The following is a 19,674-nucleotide window of genomic DNA, read 5'->3' as shown; positions in this document are numbered from 1 at the left end:
ACTGTCCTCCCCAGATTTCTCCAGTGCTGGAGGCCAGCGTGCACACACAGGCACTGATTGCTTTTTTCCCTTTCTCTCCCTCTGGGCCCCCGGTGCAAGGAATGGCTATGGCGGCGTCCCTCTCCCTGCTCCCCTCACTGGCTGCTTCCACGGGGCTGTTCAGCGGCACTCGTAAATCAAGAGCCCCTCGTCCGTCCCCGGGTGGGCCCCTCTGAGCCACCGGATCAGCCCGGGCTCGCCCCCTCGACTCCTGTGGTCCCCTGTGGTCCGCTCGCCAAGTTCTGTGGCTGCAGGGGACAACAGCCTGGAGCGACAGTTCAGGCACTAGAGGGGCAGGAAACTTGGACAGGCCCGGGACCCAGCCTGGGTGCTCCTTGGTCTCCGCTCCCTTTCGGCAGTGGCCCCCTACGCTACGCTGACCTCCTGACACCCACCCACCCTGGGGGCGGGGGAGGCTGGTGCCGGTGTCCACTGTGTCCTGGGCACACCAGAGAAGGGGCAGTGGCTGCTGGGAGCCCAGCTTGCGGGGGACACTGGCTCCAACCCTGGCCCGGCCACACTGTCCCAGGGCAGGCTGACAGCACTCAGGCTGTGATGATCAGTCTTCCTCCAAGGAAGCCCCCCGAGGGCAAGGCCATGGTGCTTCCATGAAGTTTCCGGGAAGAGTACGTGCTGCCAAATGGGAAGCCTGGCAGGAAATGTCTGCGGTGCCAAGCTGGGTCTCATCCCCTGAGCTCCCTCCCTGTGTCACCACCATGTGGCTCTCAAGGGTGGCAGGCTCCCTGGCCTGGTGAGCAGACCCTGAAAGCTTCCCTGGGGGCATCCAGGCAGGTTTGGGCGGCAGAGTGAGCAGGACTAATACCCGAGTGTACGGCGGCGGGACAGGCCACCAGGACAGGCCCCTTGGGAATTCCGGTTGGCCTGTCCCCATGGATGGTGGGAACATTCACTACGATGGGGACACAGGACAGGGAGCAGACATGGGGGTACCCGCTGGGCCTCCGGGTGTGAAGAACGTGTTGAGTGAATGTGTGAGTGGGTGGGTGCATGAGGGCAGAGGCTGCTGGGTCCAGGGCCAGGTGGGGTTCTGCCAGGGGAGCCAGAGGGGCAAGGGGAGGCGAGAATGTAGGGGGGAGTGAAGCCAGGACATGGGGCTTGGAGCGGAGGGTGGTGAAGACCTCTTAGGCTGGCGACGCCCAGGTTGAGACTGCGGTGAGACCCTGGGGAAGCAGGAGGGGCAGAGAGCAGGACCCCAGGACGGAGACTAGAGTGGGCAGGTGTCAGTGAAGACAAGGTCTGGGAGCCCCTATGGCAGTGGCAGGCTAGGGTCACCATAAGGAGGCCAAGAAAAGCCGGGCCAGATGGAGATGGACCACCCCTGGGGACTAATGGGTGGGGGCCAGTGACCGGGCATTAGAACCGGGTGACGGCAGCAGCGCGGCGTGTGGAAGAGCAGGTGAGACGCGAGTGGAAGTGGTCTGTTGCGGGGTAACCTTGGCCCGCCGCCGCCGCCTGCGGTACGGAGGGTGGAGAGCTTCCCGCCCCTTCCTCCCAAACCAGCACACTGAAGCCCCCCGGCCTGGGCCGCTCCTCTCCCACTTCACCCAGGACAGGCGTGGTCGGCCACGGGGGACCTCTGTTCGCCCTGCCCCACCTCCGGGGGAGCCACCCCCTCCGCGGCCCGGGGGGTGCACCCGGAGCCCTCCTGGAATGGCTCCCCTGCCCTCCGGCCTCTCCCGGCGGCCGCTGGCTGGCAGCAGGAGCCTCGGCCTCCCGAACTCTCGCGGCCCGGGCTACCCTCCCACGCCGCCCTCGGAAACAAGCCTCCCAGCCCGTGCGGGGGAGGATGAAGCCCCTGGGACCCAAGGTCATCCGCACGCGGGCCTGCGCCCCACCCACCAGCCGTGCTCCGGCCCCCGGCAAGCTCAGCGGCGGGCGACGCGCGCGCGGGAGGGGCCCCTCGGCGTCCCCGCCCCAGCCGGCTCCGGAAGTCGCCCGGCGTCCCCAGAAGGGCCGGCTTTCCGGGGGTCCCGGCTGCCGGCCGCGCGCACGCGCACGCGCACCTGCCCCTCCACCCCCGCCCCGCGCGGCTCCGGAGCGGCCGGGCGCAGCGTTCCCCCCCCCCCCCCCCCGCGGCCGGAGGTGGAGGCGCACAACTACGGAACCCTCAGGCCCCGCGCGGCCCCGGGAGGGAGGGCAGGACAGGGGCGAGGACTTTGTCTCGCGAGGCGTGGGAGGACAGGCAGGCGCCACCGCCGGGGCTGGAGACTCACGGGGCCTCGAGCCAGGTCTACCAGCAGCTAGGCGCAAGCGCCCCCCGGGCCCGCCCTGCCAGGTGTAATGCAAGTTTCCCCTCAGCACCGAAAACGCAGCAGAACGAACGAGCCAACCCGGGAATTCAGGGACAGGGGAAGGCTCGGGAATGGAAACGTGCGGGGGGAGGGGAGGAGATGGAGAGGTTGAAGTGGGTCGGGGCTGGGGCTTAGCTTTGACGGTAGGTGAAAGCTTTGGATTTTATTCTGCAGGGTGCAGGTGGGGCGGTGAGCGAGCCAGCTAGGAGACTGGCGCAGCACAGTGACCGCAGGAAGCTGGAGGGGAGCAGCTGGGGCCAGAACAAGGGGTTGAGGCCCACTGACCGTGGGCAGCCCCGGGAGCCAGCTTCCAAGGCCAGCGATGCACTGTTCTAAGACTCGGGGTGGGGGAGGGCAGAGTCCGGCTCCAGAAACAGGGACCCGCCTTCTCCCTAAGGTGTCCGAGGGGCCAGTGCTGCAGAACTCCCCCTCCTAGCAGCAGTTTGGAGGAGTACATGCAACCGTGGCTCACAATGCCCAGCATGGTCCTGGGCACAGTAGGTTCGCAACAGGTTGCCGCAGGCAGCTGGAGAGCAAAGGAGGGACCCTGGCTTCATTGTTATCTGGCGGCACCCACAAAAGCAAGTCCAGGGACCCTCGATGACCTCCGTTCCTTTCTATCTAAAATCTGAAGACACACACACGACTTTTCACCACGGCCACCCCTCAGCTCAGCTCTACCTCGAGCCTTCACTCAGCAGTTCTGGGCCTTACGTGGGCCTGGGAGCTGCCGCTTCCACAGCACTGTCAGCAGCCCCTTCTGTCATTAGCAAAAAGAAGGGAAAGTCACACGAATTAAGGAGAGTTAAGACTAAACCTCCTGGTGCAATACCTCGGACACCAGGGCCCAGCCAGGGGAGAGCAAGACCCCTTTCTGCATTTTGCTTTTGGCCAAATCCTAACTAGCTCTCGGTACAGTTCATCCAGCTTGTTAAGTCTATCCCCAGTAGTGAGTTCTTTCTGGCACCAGCGTTCCCAGAACGAAGAACACTGGGGGTCCATGGGCCCCAACACATGGGCATTTCTTTTGGCTGTGCCTTCCGAAAGCGGGTGAGGTCCTCGTTAAAACTCTGGCCTGCTAGCCCATCTTGCAGCTGAGAGGTGAAGGAAGCATTTCTGGCTGGTGTGAGTGGAGTCCTGCGAGCTTCCATTCCTGTGCCAGAAGGGAACCCACAAGGAGCTGCCCCAGGCCCAGCTGACTGTGTAACCAGACTCCGCAAGAGGAGGCATGGAGGACTGAGGGACAAACAAGAACCACAGGCATTAAAAAGCTTAACAACATTATGCGTTTATTATACTTTATAGAGCCATGTTACACATGCGTGGTGCTTCAAACGGAGTTATCGTTAAATGTTTTTCTGGATGCAAAGCCATCTGATGCTTGATGCGGATGCCTTAAATACTATAATATTTCTGCATCTATGACCTATGAGCTAAGGAAAAAACCAAGGACGACAATTCCAGAAATGGCAAAGAACATTTAAGAAAAGATGTACATGAGACACAATGCTAAGTCCTTGAGTCAGGGCCTACAGAAGTTACCAGGAAGTGGAAAAAAAAACAGAATTGTTCTGTGAAAATGGCTTGACCAATCACCATCTGTAGGTAACAGAGCCTCGTAACAGTTATGGATGTTGTAGAAAAAAAAGGTTATTCTGTTTGGTACTGATGCCCTTTCCCCTCCACTCCATATGCAGACGTTGTGCGGCCCCCAGACAGCGGCAAAGCAACCGCCCCCGTCCCCTGCAACACCCCGACGCTGTCTCTTATGGCATCTGAGGGTCTTGAAGGAAAAGCAGTTTGATCAAACTTGCCACTTTGTGGAAAATCAATCACTGTGACTTGGATGAACGTGATACTACCACACACTCCCCCTCAGCAGACTCCCAGAACGCTGGTCAGAAACGTGGGGAGCGGGGGGCCTGGCCTGCAGTAAGCTCGATTTGCCTGCTGACCTAAACTAATGCCCAGGTGCACGTTCAACATTCCCTTCCAGTTCTGATAAGGCGACCGGAGAAAGTGTGTCAATAGTACACCACCCACCCCTCCCACGTCTCCACACGGTTCCAGCTTAGACATCCTCTCCAACGCCCTGCTAATCGCTCTGGCCTGGAGAGGATGGAGGCAGCCTTCCAGCCACGGATACTCCCACTTCGCCACTTGTGGGGCGCCTGGCCTCCTTCTAGAAGCCCGATGCCGCGGCTCTAAAGGGCCTGCACTCACATCGTCTTCATGCAACCAGGGAACCTGAGCACCACGTGAGCAGTAACCAAGTTGGCCAAGACCAGTAAGTTAGGGTGCAGGAGACCTAGCCAGACATTCAGCTGCGTCTGCGCAGGCGAGAGGGATTCTGAAGGTGCCGAGGACCTTCTGTAAAAGTCCAAGTGCAGGCTATGGCGTGCATGACCGGAGCTGCAAGGAAGCAGAGCTTGGAGTTCTGGTGGCACGCACCTGCCATCACCTGCTGGACTTCCACTAATGCCAATGAGAGCCAGGACATGGGCTACAAAGTCACGCAAGCACCCGGGGTCTGGGGCCATCCAGGGACAGGCAGGCCGCTGGCTTCCATGGGCCAGTAGAACAGCTAAGGAGGAAGCCTCAGGGCGGGGCCAGGGCATGAAGGGGACGCCTGTGAACAGCTTCTGCTCTCCCACTATACTGACCTCTTGGGATCCTTGCTCTTGCTGGTGGTCAGATGTCCAGAAAATAGAAGGAACATAAGGAATCCAAGATTCACAACACGGCTTTCCTGAGCCCTGCTGATCCCAGGCCACAGAGGAGTCAGACAAGAAGCCATCAATTCTCTCTGCCTGCAGTGCCGGGTAGAATCATCAGGTTTCCAACTCAAAAATGTGGGGGGGAACCAGGTGTTCCGGCGCCATGGACATAAACTGCGAGGTGTGTGAGGATAGCTAGGTTTTGCTGGGCAGGGCGGGGGCAGCAGTGACCCCCCCCCCCCGGCCCCCCGCCCACCACACTGCCGCGACCACTCAGGCAGCCCGCCGAGTCTTTCTGGGTTCTTGCTGAATGGAAGGGACTCCCTCTCCTCTATCTGTGAAGAAACCATCTAGAACACCGCTTGGAAACGCTGGTAGGCATCGAGATACCACTCTGTCAAAGGGCCTTGCTTGACTCAAATTCAGCAAAGTAAGTGACATTTAAAAGAACCTGCACATGAAAACCAAACGGAGGAAAAAGTCTTGATTCTCCTCAAATCCTCAGGCCTTGAATCTAGGCACAGCACACAAACACCATATGAAACCAAGAGCGTGAGTTCAATGTCACCTTGGAAAATAAATGTCACTCTGGGGTGACAGTTCTTTATACAAATATTATGCTTCCCCCTAAACCCCCACTACCAAAAAAGGGGGTAAAATAATAAGAAATCCAAAAATAGAAAACAACATCTTGTTAAATGTAAACTTATCCTCTGGAGCTTTTATATTACATACGCTAGAAACATGCATTTATTTCAGTTCGGATGTAAGAAAATATGTCTGTCAGTATTACTTATAAATCAGGTTAATCCTCAAGACAAGGGACTCACTGTTAGAACACCACTTCAAACTGCAGTAAATTACATCTTCAGCAAAATTATAAATTCTAGCCACAAGCACGACGGGTTTCGGTTACAGCCAATGAGGACAACGGCTCGTCTTTCACTGCCGCTCCCTGAGGAGCTTCCTACACTCCTGGGAATGGAGAGTGCCCCGCCAACCGGGAACCTGGGACATTCCACCACCTTCAAGTCCCCACGTCAATTCCTATCAAGAGATGAACTCTGCAGACCATGAGAGACACATGGACAAAGGGGCCTGGGGAGCGACAGCTGTTCCCCTCAGAGACAGAGGGGGGGGTGGAAGAGATGACCAAGGCATCCCCCAAGGGATCAAGGCACGGGGGGGTGGGGGGGCCTCGCTCCACACGGGAGCCTGGCTTCTCTGTAGCTCACGGTGTGGCTCTGCGAGTCCTGCTGGCGACACCTCCCCACGGCACAAGTTGGCCTGGCCATGGGCCCCTGGGCACGGATCCCGGGGACAGCGCCGGGCCTGGGCTCCCGTGTGGCAGTGCTGGGCGCGGGTGGCGCGGCCCCGGACTCCTAAGGCGGCCATCGCCCAGAGACTGCTCACCTGGTGGGGAGGGGAGGTAGGGGTGCTCACGCCAGGGGCGTTGGGGGAGGCCTCCGCCCCAGGTCTAGTCAGAGAAGCACACGCTGGCGCTGGGGCACGCAGCTTCGATGGGCCTCCGCCGCCGGCTTACCTCTCTCCTGCCTGCCAGATACAGCAAAGCCGGGCTTATCCCGAGAACAGCTGGGGTCTTCTGATTAACTCAGTTCCATCAAACTACCCAATGGATACCAGATTCTGAACAAATAAGAAAAAGTGTCTCAAGTTAAATTTGTCATTTAGGACTCAGAAGGCACTTCAAAATTCCGGAGAGCCACAGGGTCCCTGTTATTAGGCCACCAATCCTCCTGTATGGGACCGACGGAGAAGCTGTGAGACACAGGGCTGCATCCTGACCCGATGGTGTCCTGGACATGTGGCACACAAATCTCAGACAGTAGCTAGCTCGTCACCGGCCCCGCAGAGTCAAGCACGCAAGCACACACGGCATGTCTGCGCTCTGAATAAGTGGGATTTTTGCTGTATCATGGCAGTTTATAAAATAGTCTCATGAGTGTGATATCGGACTCTAAGTAAAATGCAAAAATTATAATCTTACACTTAGGAGGTCACAATGTGAGAGGTAAAGTACTCACTGAGTACAGTATTCTTCATCATCAAATCACCCTGCCGGTCTGCGCTCGGTATCCGGTGAGAAGCAGGAAAATGAAGCCACCGGCACGCAGCTGCTACATGGGCCAGCCCTGAAAGACTCCGCTAGATGGAGGAACCAAGGCTCTCCGACCAACAGCCAGGAAGAACCCTAAGCGCTTCCCATCAGGCCAGCCAAGGACCCGCTGGAGCCGCCGTGAAGGCAGCCTGTGCAGGCAAGTGCCCTCGGGTCTCCCCTCTGCTCGCGCCCCGTCCAGGTGACAGCTTACCTTGAGAGCACACACACAGGCCGGGGCACAACTGCTCCAGTCACACTTTTGGGGGGGGCGGGGGGGCGGGGGGGGGGGGGGGGGGAGCTAACATCAAAATCCTATCACCAACGGGCCTGGTTTGGGGTACTCTGAGGTAGTTCCTTAACTTGGGATGCCTGTCACCTACTCTCTCCCAGAATTCAGCACGCGTAGGAAGTCCTGAAATATCTATGCACCGCTGCAATCACAAGTCACTGTAGTTGAGTGCAAAATAAAGGAAACTTGAGTTGCTTTATTTAGCTTCCAATTTCTGGGAGGCTCGAGAATTATAATTATTCTGGACAACAAAAGGAAATAAGACTGTGCTTACAGATCTTTTTCTGCCATATTCTTTCTGTAGGATTGCTGTTTTATTGTTGCCCTTTTCTGTTACACGGGGTGTACACGTCAGGTGGTAAAAGGTACAAGACATTCTACAACTGAGCACCACTTTCTGTAACTGAACAGGCAAAGAAATTACACTGAACATCAGCATCTGGCAGTATTTTTCGGAAAAAAAAAAGTGACTAAAATGGGTTTAAATTGATTAACACTATTAAATCACATCTAATATTTGATACTACATGATTCAATACAGCTATACGATACAATTATACAAAATGTGTTAACATCAAAGAATACAACCAAAATTAAGATAGCAAACAAAACCTATATAACTTTTTTTTACAGGAAAATACTTTTGAAGTATGCATGTAACTGCCCATTCTTTTAAAGAAAATCTACTGCAAGCAAAGTTATCAACCTCCAGAAAAATCACACATAGCATTACTAAGCATATCCCCAAAAAGTGTACAATATGCACACTTGGAAAATACAAAATTAAAAAAATTGTAAGCAACAGGTGAGCTTCATATTTATAAGAATGTGAAAAGAAGTCCCATTTTTAGCACTGTTGTATAAAGAATTGTCTTTTGATGCGAAGTTCATGAATTGTCCTCCTGTTGGGACCACACTTTACAAAAACACCGTGTTTTTGAAACGAGATTACAGAGCAAGATAGAGCATCTTAGCAATGTCATCTTATTAAAGTTTTTTTTTTTAAATTTTTACTACTTTATCAAAACATGTCCCTTAGGTGTGTAGGATTCATTTTTAAAATTCTTTCCTAGAAACAATATACAAAGGAGAGGCCTATTTATTCCCAATCACACTCCTGGAAGATGCTCCCCGGGGTCGAGAAGGGTCTTCTCCATCTTCTTCTCACTGGTTGTTTTTGGCCTTAGCGTGTGTTAAGATGTGAGATTTCAGGTTAGTTGACTGAGCAAACTTCTTATTACAGCCGTCGAAGGGGCACACATAGGGCCTGTCTCCGGTATGGATTCGCACGTGTGTGCGCAAATTGAAGTCCAGTGAAAAGCGTTTCCCGCAGCCTTCGAATGTGCACTGTCGAGGAAAGACCAGAGATAACCCAGCTCAGTGACTGCGCCGGGGCCAAAAGGGCGGGGCGGCGGGCGGGGCGGCGAACAGCCCGCCTCTTGGGCCACACACCTCGTCCTCCCCGCTCTGGGGAAAACGCGCCAGTCCCGGGCCCAGTCCCACCCCAGGACGAACAGGCATGGGGCTCGAACTCTGCATGCGGACCACTCCGAAACCCAGGCACAACTCTCAGGAATTATTTTAAATACGGAGTAAGAGACACACTTGGCAAAACACCAAGAATCTTCCTCGGGATCATGTTATGGTCTTAGTACTTATGTCAATGTTTCAAATAATGAAATACAATCGATTAGGAAGGTTTCTGGTGTCAGGTATCAAAAAGAACCGTGTTAAATCGAGAGCTGCGGGGCGCCTGGGTGGCTCAGTTGGTTAAGCGACTGCCTTCGGCTCAGGTCATGATCCTGGAGTCCCGGGATCAAGTCCCGCATCAGGCTCCCTGCTTAGCGAGGAGCCTGCTTCTCCCTCTGACCCTCCCACCTCTCATGTACTCTCTCTCTCACTCTCGCTCTCTCAAATAAATAAATCTTTAAAAAAAAATTGAGAGCTGCATTGCTAGTTCGTTCACTTGCGATGGGTTTCTAAAAACAAGACAAAACATCGCCTATACTTATTCCATTCGGTAAAATTTTGGAAGTTCCCCCGTCAATTAGTAATTCAATATACTTCCATCAACTACCGAAAATAAACTGCTTCAATCCCACAGTGAATGCACTAGAAATGCAGTTTTAGGCTTGCTCTTGAGCAATCCAGTTTTCCTCCTGATACAAAGTACACCCCATCAACACCCCGATACACCCTGTCCCCCCGTCTCTAGGACCGGAGACACTGCACACGGGGAAAGCCAAGGGCTGCGGCAGCCCTTGCGGCCTCGCCAACGGGACACCGTTTTGGCTCCTCCCTAAGGAGCGCTGAGAGCCCCGTCTCTCCGGCCCTCCAGTGCCCATAGCCCCGCCTACACTTGCCAGGTGGTGTGGGGAGGGGGAGAAGGGACGAGCTCTACCTGAAAGGGCTTCTCTCCAGTATGAACCAGTTGGTGTCGTTTTAGTTTTGAGCTCTCAACAAAAGCTTTGCCACACTCTGCACAGACGTGGACTCGGGGGCCGTGGGTGTGCAGGTGCTTTCGCATGGCAGAGTTATCCCTGAACATCTTTGTGCAGCCCTTCAAACAGAGAGAGAAGCTTAGTGGTTCTCACTGCAAAGTGTTACAAAGAATTCAACCACTTAAAACAACAGCCTTCACTGACCCAAGAAACAAAACCGCCCCCGGTCCCCCCGCCACTTACGTTTTACTCAGTATCACAGTAGAAATATTAAATGATTTAAGACAAAAACCAGACAGCTGGAAAAGGCCTTCTCATTTAATGCAAACCCTCGTGTTACAGATCAGGAAACTGAGGCTCAGGGATGTCTTTGAGGAGACTTGCCCAAGGTCACACTGCTCGTAGGAGCCGAGCTGGGGGTAGAACCCAGCAGCCTGGATTCCAGCCACACCACAGCTGCCTCACCCAACTCTGTGCCCAGCTGAAGTAGCAGAAGCCCTGGTAAACAAATGGGGCTGAAAGGCGAGCGGTCCACCACTACCTTTGGTGGGCCCCATATTCTGGGCTGCAAGAATGGGCTGCCACTCTCCATCGTCTACTGTTCCCTCTTCTCTCTTTGCCTCTTTCCCCTTCTTGACAGAGAAAGAAGCAAGAGGGTCTCCAAGGAATGGCAACTACAGAAGAAATTGATTTTGTGAGACACCAGGAAAGGAAGCAGGCACACGGACGCTGGAGCGGGGAGGGGGCGTGGACGGGCGTGCACCGCTCAGGACAAGCATGGCCTTCCCAACTTTCTTCTGCAGTTGCTGTCCAGGGGTAGAGCGGGTGGAGGAGGAGCGGACAGGACGACAGCCTCACAGGCACGAGGGAGGGGGAGCCACGGCTTTGGCTCCTTGACCCCGGGCGGTGTTTCCATTTAGCAAATGGAGTTTTTTTAAAAAATGTAAATTTGGGGAAGAAGTACACAGAGAAGCTAGAGGGAGGACAGACACTTAGGGCCTAACTGTTTTCAAATGCTTCTTTACATGTTGGCCCCCAAAGGAACTTGTTTTACATCTCAAAATCACCATTCACTAAGTGTGTTGAAAAACCAAAGAACCTGTTGAGTGGTCATTAGAAGGACATCGCCAAATGAAACTCATCCTTCTTCAATTACTGATTTTTAAAAATTCTTTACCCCATTAAAACTTTCTCCCCACCTCCGTGATACTTCTTTTTCTGTTAAGTTTTACATCCATCCAACTAAGTGTGAAACAGACCCAACCAACACCTCAAAGTACTTTTTAGGTGATCCTTTCCTTTGGAAGACTAGCCACATTTGAAAACAATTAAGCACCCCTCTAGTAACACACAGTTAACAGGGCAAATTAAGAAAATTGTGAGAGAGATGTAGTTTTATTAGGCTTACTTTAGCAGCATCCAAAATAATTTCCAAATTTCCATAATGAGCTTTCAGCCCCACAAAGGTCCATGGGTGAGACACAACCCAATGTCTCAAGATTGACTTGTTCATGATCCAAAAGGAAGAAATAAAATCCTAACATTGTATGTTCAATATACAGTAAGAGCAAAAACACTGGCGCCTTACAGTAGCCCCATTAACAGTATTTAAATTTAAGTGGCCTTTACTGAACAACAAAACCCACCACAAATATAGCCTCTTGAATTTAGAAAACAAAGACTTTTGTTCCTCAATTATTAGATGGAAATAAAAGTGCAGATTGCTTACGAGCTCTCTAAATCTTCATTGGCAGTTTAACAAACACTGTTCCCCTAGCATTACTTACTTTATGAGGGCAAGCTATTGTTCTTGGAGCATCATCTTCTTTAATTTTTCTTGGCTTCATTCTTACCAAAAAAAAAAAAAAAAAAAAAAAAGAGAAGAGAGAGAGAGAGAGAGATTTGTAGGAGTGGGTAGACTCATCTGGCATAAATCATATAGCCCCTACAATGTTTTCCTTACAGATACAAACAACTACGGTTATAGGTGGCGCCCAGGAGGGAAAGGATGCTACCACATTCCCCGAGTACCCATGACTGGGAAGCACCCTTCCCATTTCACAGGTGTGGGTGCTGGTGCTCACAAAGCCTGAGTCGCTGCCATGGTCTCGCAGCGAGCGAGCCAGGGCAGCTCAGACCATGGCAGCTCAGACCGGCACTGAGGTCTGTGCGCTTCAAATATCTGCTCTTTCCTCCAAACTCTTGAAATAACACAAAAGACCACCAGCCCAAACCACAGAGGAATCTCTTGGTGAGAGCAAAGCAAGGTATCCAGGAGCAGCTGCTGTGGTAACAAAGACACCCTGTGAAAAGGAAGCAGCAGATGGGGGAGGGTCTTAAACACAGATCCCTACAAAACCGCTTAAAAAAAAGGAGGGAGGGTTCATTTTATACTGACAGACATTATCTTTAGGAGAGAGAATTTTTTTAAAAAGGGCACAGAAGAGTCCTTGTAAAACAGAAAATCATTTATATACATTATCTCTGGAAAGAAACATAGTAAATGAACTTGGTACTGGTGTTTTGGGGAGGAGCCCCCAGGGACTGGTGAACAGGTGCGAACACCCCATACCCTTTCCCACTGTTGAATTTTATCCTACTACTACTTTTGATGGTGGGGGTGGGAGGGAGGTTACTGTTTTTCAAATAATGAGAGCATTAAGAAAAAAACAAACAAACAAACAAAAAAAAATGACAGAGATTTCCAGCCCTGCTTTGGGACTGGGGTGTAACAGGAGCCCCATGCGGACTCACTACCCAGGGAGCTTGCTGATTTGGTAGCTTACCTACCTGCTATTTCCACTGAACCAACCTTTGGTCTTTTGTCAAAACTTTCTCTCCAAATACTCCCTACAGATCTGTGTGTGGTAGAGGGGTGAGAGATTAAAAGTTCCTAGAGAGACTAGAAAAAAAAATTTACATCTTCGAGAAAGACGCTCCTTCTGTCCCGTCTGCCACCTCACTGCCCTACGTGAGGGTGCAGTTAACAAACGAGCCACGAGGTCAGCGATGCCTTACCAGTAAGAGCTAACTTACCAGCACTCTCTCATCACAAAAGATTTCTGCGGTCATCAAGTTAGCAAAGGCCCTAGCGCAAAGGTCCTTCTTCACCCTTGATCTGCGAAAAGGATGACCTGAAGATTTTGTTTTATAAAACCTGAGCTGACAAAGTCATCTAGTTAAACTCTCCCTCCCTCGAGGAGTATTGGTGAACCAACTTCTCTGGCGACTGGAACTTACTTCTAGAGGAAGTCTGTTCAAGACGGTATGAATTTCCTACTTTAAATTCTGAGAACATCTCCAGCTTGGTATCCGCCCCCCTTCCAACCCTGTAGATACTCCTTCTTTCTTCTACTTGGGGGATCACCCTATCAGTAAGCAAATATTTTCTAAATGCCTGCTGTGTACAGGGCTTTGAGCTAGCCTGTTATCTGAAACACCATTAAACCCTGGAGCTGGTCTGAGCTCAGAGAACTTTGTAGGACAAAAATTTGGTGCCACTGCGCCACCTGGAGGTTAGATCAGAGTTTGGAAAACAACAGTGATTCACAGGAATGGGTTCTACTCCAATCAAGTATTAATAAGAAAAAAGTGTATTATCCGTCTTCCCAATGAATAACAACATTTACTCTTTGATGATTACACTGAAATGCTCTGTCTCTCTCGAATGCAGACACGGCTACGTGATCGTGTCTGTCCAAATTCGCAAGAGTGGTACTCACCTAAAGAGGGTGAATTTTACTGTTTGCAAATTTTGTTAATAAACCAACTTTAAAAAATGTCCACTGGGCTGACAGATAAGTCGTACAGACAACCACTTCCTGCCCCACCCATCTGGGGTTCCAATGTGGGGTGTCCATGTCAGTGAGGTGCCTGCTGCAGGACAGGTGTGCCCACCCCACCCCTGACATTTTCTTAAATTTATTCCCAGAAACTTGATTTTTAAAAACTTATCATGGAAATTTTCAAATATACACAAAATTAAAGGGCACAGTCCCAGGTACCATTTACCAAACTCTTGATTTCTTAAATGTTATTAAGTGGTATTTTTTCTTAAAATGTCATTTGCAAAATGTGTGCCAGCATGTAGCAATATAACTGATTTTAGAATGAAAGTTTAAAATGTATTTGGACAAACACCCTTGGATGCAAGAAGGGAAAGGTTGAATTGCAGCCACTCGTAAGTTCCCTGGCAAACCCTCCTTCCCCAGAGTGGCAAATGAGGCAGTGTGTGTTGGTGGTGCCTTTTATATTTTACTTGAAGGCAAACATTGAAAAGGTCATTTTCCGAAAACTAGATTAAAAGTGGGTTTTTTTTTTTTTTCGTGAGTAAAGACTAAAATCTTCATGGCACCAACTGATATATAACCTACAAAATAAAAAAAGTATTTGAAATCCTAAAAAAGTAATTTTTAAAAAGCCTAAACTCATATACTGCTACTTGGAGTATCTCTTCAACATGCCTCTTCATATTCATATTCAACATCTCTTCATATTCAAACTGTTAAGAATAACCAAGATTTGCGTTTTCCCTCGACTGGGAGACTACACAGGACGCCACCGACAGCAGAGGCGCTGGTGGATGGGCGGGGGGGGGGGGGGGCACGGGGCCGGGCTTGACGCCGACTCCTACCAGCTGTACGACCTTGAGCAAATCACTGAACTTCTCAGCCTCAGTTTCTCACTCTGTAAAAAGGTGGACTGCTACCTGCCGTGTAGCTGCCAAGACTCAAAGAGAAGATGCACGTGAAGCTCTGGGGGAATGACAGCTGTTCTTATCCCCAGCTGTGTGTTAAGTGGGCCTAGCTAAAAATAAGTTCATTCCTAAAAAAAAGAAAAAAAAAGAAAAAAAAAGCCAGTCGCACTTAACAGTCCAGAAGGTTCTGGTGCTCCAAGCCACCGTTTTCAACTAAAGGACTGAGAGACTAGAGAAAAACGGCACAAGTCGAGTAGAAGGCCACCTTCAATAGATTACAAAGTACGTGGAAGAGCCGGGTACGCAACAAGAGAAGCTTCCTGTCCAACGGGAAGCGGAGGGCACTCCGCGGTCTGCCCGGGCTCACTCCGCACCCTGGGGGTGGGGGCGGCACTGTAAAGGCTGGACTCCGGGACCAAAAACCTGCAGGAATCTCCTGGCACCACTTCGGGCAGGGTGAAACCAGAGTTCTAAGTTAAAGCTCAATGTCCCAGACGCCGAGATGAACTGTTTTTAAATCAGAGATTCTCGAATGAAGAGAGTCCTGTTCACAGCAAAACGATAAGCTTAGTCGCCTTCAGCCTGGAACCCCCATGGGGATCTGTGTTGGTGGGGCAGAAGTTCCTGGAACCCAGCTCCCCTCTGCAACCGCAACTCCCCTCCCTTCTTGGTGCAAAGAAGAGGGGTGCCTCAGACAAACGAGACTGAGTTCGCCGGACAAAGTATCTCCTACAGAGAGAGCACATTTTCCTGGCGGTCCTTCCAGCTCCGCTACGCCAGCTCGTCTTTAGGCTATTCCTGCGAAAAAGTCTCAGGGTGGGTGGTGGACGACAACTAAATTAACCAGCTTGTGTGACTGACCTAAGCACTCTTAATTCTGATCTTTCTAGACCGGAAGTTTCCGAAGGGCTAACTGTAGTTAATGAAAAGGGCACAAAGGCTGCTCATTTAATCAGGAACAAGAACTCACCAGGTCCCACCCACTGGCCACACTGTGAAGTATTTAAAAAAGAACAAAGTCACCCCCCCCAATACCAGGACTTTCCGATGAAAAGTCCTTATTTCTCATACTTGCCCCCCTCCCCCATGTAACTGATTTACTTACTCCTAACCAATTCTCTAGGCTCGGTGCGGCAGGAACCCGAACCACTCTTTGGTCAGTTCCAAGGCCAGTGCAGAACCCCCTCTCCCCAGCACAGAAGAGAGGGAAAAGCAGCTAACATGCTACCTCAAGCCAACAGCTGAGCCATGGAGCGGAGGTGGATAAAGGGGGTTCTGTGGGTCTTTACTAGAGGAGAAGACAGGGTCTGGCCCCCAACAATTTGAAACTTGGTGCCTCTTTGTCTTTGGCTTTCAGAGTCCCAGTCACCAATGCCGGGGCCCCTGGAAAATCCTCTTCAGCGGTTGGTTACACACATTTTCAAAATGCAAAGACCTAACAAAAGAGGGCATTCCAGGCTCCAGTACCTCTCACCACCACCACCGTCCAGAGGCTTGAGAGTTGTCCGTGATCTGTTCCAGGGTACTAAGAACAAGGGGGATGAGCGGGAGCCCAACCCTTTACCCTCACTTGGTATACACTGTCAGGATGAGCAAGATCTCGTTCTATTCTGTACACAAAATGAAACCTTTAACAGGAAGAAACACACACGATATTCAGATGATTATGGAAACAGATCGCCTACTGTATGTAGAGTGTTAGCCGTGTGCTAGGATCGCATTTCTTGCCCTGTGAGTCCAACACAGTTGCCTCAGGACCAAGGAGAGACTTGCAGAGTCAGGCCAAACAAGTTCAGTGCACTTCAACCATCATCAAACTGATGCCCACTTTTAGGCCATGGCTTTCTTAGCACCGCCTCTCTCTTCAGGGGGTTTCTCGTTATCTTTTCCTTTTTAGAAAACTCTTTCCCATACCGCCAAGACCTTCTGGCTTCTTACTCATTCTGTGCACTGCTGAATGAACTCAACTTTTCCCGAAGAAAGCCCTACAATTCACCGACTTTCTGTCCCCCACTGAATGGGTTTCCAGCCTGCCGCACAGCAGCCCTCCTGATTCTCTGTCCGCCAGGGTCTTTAGAAGGCTTCCTTCTGATGTGCAGCCTCGTCTTCCCGGAGCATATCCTCCAGTAGCCCCCTCAGAAAGGGTAAGTGCAACATAAAATGAATCCTTACGTGTCTACAATCGTAGCTGACCCGACAGCTTTGCTGGATCAAGACTTCTATATGTTTACAGCAACTTTTCCTCACAAATCTCAAAACGTGACTCCACGGTCTTCTAATTATCTACTGCTGGTGAAGAAAAGTCTCATTCAGGTCTAGGAGGGTTGAAGGCAGCCCCGAGGCAGGCTCGAGGCCACTTGGGAAACAAGCAGAAGCTTCTATTCGACAACAGTGACACGCACCTCCCGAGTGCAGGCCCGACACAGATTTTCTGTTCAGGAAACTGTGGACAAGCTTCCAGACCAGCTGCCCCAATTCAGCAATGAGGGTGACCACCACCAAGGGTCACCAACACCTCATCACTTCTGCTCGCCCCCCCCAGGTCCCCGCCCTCTGTAAGATCCTGCCTCAGCCCTCGGCTCCTCCACTGGAATCATTCCGCAAAGAATAACTGAGAGGGCAGTCCCCCTCTTGGACCTTCTGAGCACTCCCCTGGCTTTTGTGATGCTGTACGTACTTCCCTGAGCCACCCTGTCTGTCTGAATGCGCCCTGTGCCCTGTCACTGGTTCCCTTGCCCTCCGATCACAGGGTTTTCCCAAGACCGGCCTCCCATCAACAGGCCTCTCACAGCGCGGACGTCTGGGCCACTTTCGGCCTCAGCCACGGTGCAGCAGATGAGTCTAGCCCTGATGTACTTCCTGAAACCACCTCAGGCCCAACAGGGATGATTCATTACCATCTAAAGCCAAACAATGCCCGCCCTGAACCCCAAACCAGCACCCCCTCCCAATCTCGTGCCACCTGAGGCGTGAAGCATTCAACTTCTGTTCTGAGTCCTCCTTCCCGGAGACACACGGCCGGTCTGGTTCTCAATCTCATCTCCCGCCACCCTCACCTCGTTTATTCTTCCACCATCTGGCCGCCGCGGTGCCAGCTCAGGCCTTCATGACCTCTCCCACTCCCTGTCTGGCCCTTTGCTGACCCAGCCTGGACACAGCAGACGCGGCCTCCTCTCAAAGCCAACCTCTGATCACAGAACCCCTTCTCTACTGCTCACACACCTCTGGCAGCTGTCCACTGCACACTGACAACATCCCCAGATGTGGGCCCGGTACTCAGAGAACCCTTACACTCCAACTATCTCCCTGTGAGCATCCGAATTCCCAGCCAAACCTACTTATCCTTTTCTGAGCGTATATCGGATGAGGGTTGAGTACCTAACCTTTCCACCACACTCATGCCACACTAGCATTAGGCCCACCATGGGAACCCCACCTGCCCCCCCCAAATCTCAAGTGTTTTTCAAGGCTCAAGTCAGATGCCACCGCCTCTACAAGGCTTTCCTTGACTCCTTCATTCTGTATGCCTACCCCTGGGGACAGCATCCTCTACCCTCGCTAAATTCCAAGTACGTTAACAAGGGATGACTAACTTTAAAAACACATGACAATGCTAAACATTGGCACACAATTTGACTCCATCTGCCCCAAAACTCTAACCTCACCGCTGACTCCATCTACAGATTCCATTTTTATTTGTACTGGCGGGGGGGGGGGGGGGGGGATGGAGTAACATTTGAGTAGCATACCCGTATTTAAAATACGAAAGGCAACAAAAGCTGGGAGACACAATGTCGTTCACGAAAGGACAGAAGCCTTAACTTTTTTTTTGTTCAGCCGTGATCAATCAGAAATAGACTCACGTGTAGATTCCCTACGGCGGCAGTTTCATGGGACAGGAGAAAAGGGCACATAACCCTTTATTACAACACCTCTGACACATGGGGAAACTGAGGCTCCCAACGGCAGGACCCACCTTGTTTTTGGCAGGGCTGGGAGACGCCAGGACACGTGAGCCCTCCAGCTCTCATCTATTCCACTCTGCTCTCAAGAAAAAGAAAGACCAGGGTCCCTGCTCTGTCCCTAGACGGGGCGGGTCACAGAGATGTCGCTCCTCCTCATCCTGCCCTTGGCTCAGTTTCCTGGCTCCTCCAGGCTCCACCCAACCTCAGGGGGGGGAAGGAGGTCATCCTTCTGCTCCGGAGTTTATGAATTCACTTCATTTTACTTAAACCTGTCTTTGAGTGTGTTCTCATGTCCTCGTAGAAACTGTCCAACGACGCTGGGAAATAAATACTACCAACGGGGGCAGAGGCTTCTACAGGAGCCCAGCCTGCTTCAGGACAAACAAGCCTCTGGTGGGTCCAGACCTTCCTGACTGCTCACCGTGGCCAGTCACAGGGGTCCCCGCCATAAATATTTGATCTCTTCCTGTCATGCCCACTTCAATGAACAGAACCCTCGGAGCTTAACTGAGGACACACTGAAATAGGAACTGATGACTCCTTCCCAGTGGTCAGCTGTGCCCGCCCAGCTCCGACCCAGGCCCCCACAGCTTGCTCCAGCACAGCACCCTCCAGCTGCTAGGAGCTAGTGTAAAGATACCCATTTCCAAACCAATTCAGTGCAATTTTATTTATTCACAAGCAAAACCAACTACAGAATTAAGAAGTAGTTGCTTCATCCCACTGTCAGCAAGGATCTAAAATGGTGCCATGCACATTAACAGCGCAGTTACCCCTACAAACAAAATGAACTGCTTTTGTTTTTACAAGTTTCCCTGGAGCAAGACTATGAGCCACCATTGTAACTTAGACACAAAGACACAGCTGCTGACTCTAAGTACTTTAGGAATGAGAAAGAAAAGAAATTCTTAGGGCTTACCTAGCAAATTCTGCCAGTTGTTTGGGGTCTGAGAGGTCAATGCCAGGTATCCCTCCAGGAGGAAGCTTCTTCCCTGTCATATACTCTGAATAATCAGGAGGGGAGTTCTCTCCAATGATCTGCTCTTCAACCACTGTCTCATGGTCAATATCTTTTTTTTCATCTGAAACACACCAT

General features: G+C 51.5%; 1 protein-coding gene across 2 annotated transcripts in view; it reads right to left on the bottom strand.

The window, feature by feature from the left end:
• Positions 1-7,640: 7,640 nt before the first annotated feature.
• The window catches only part of YY1 (YY1 transcription factor), a 29,072-nt gene continuing 17,038 nt past the window's right edge, over positions 7,641-19,674 (bottom strand). Inside the window, exons 2-5 of one of the 2 annotated variants that reach the window (XM_025869373.2) lie at positions 19,498-19,660; positions 11,705-11,765; positions 9,878-10,036; positions 7,641-8,823 (exon numbers count right to left, since the gene is read on the bottom strand). In XM_025869373.2, coding sequence (XP_025725158.1) covers positions 8,641-8,823; positions 9,878-10,036; positions 11,705-11,765; positions 19,498-19,660 — 566 coding nt within the window. In that variant the 3' untranslated portion in view covers positions 7,641-8,640. Of the gene's footprint in view, positions 8,824-9,877; positions 10,037-10,458; positions 10,592-11,704; positions 11,766-19,497; positions 19,661-19,674 lie in introns of those variants that run through there. The other variant, XM_073895879.1, reaches the window with a different exon arrangement.

The sequence above is a fragment of the Callorhinus ursinus genome, unplaced genomic scaffold, assembly GCF_003265705.2.
Source record: "Callorhinus ursinus isolate GAN/ISIS: 27379988/994484 unplaced genomic scaffold, GSC_fseal_2.0 scaffold8, whole genome shotgun sequence".
Classification (NCBI taxonomy): Eukaryota; Metazoa; Chordata; class Mammalia; order Carnivora; family Otariidae; genus Callorhinus; species Callorhinus ursinus.
The sequence above is the reverse complement of the archived record's forward strand: the minus strand, read 5'-3'. Positions and strand labels throughout refer to the sequence as shown.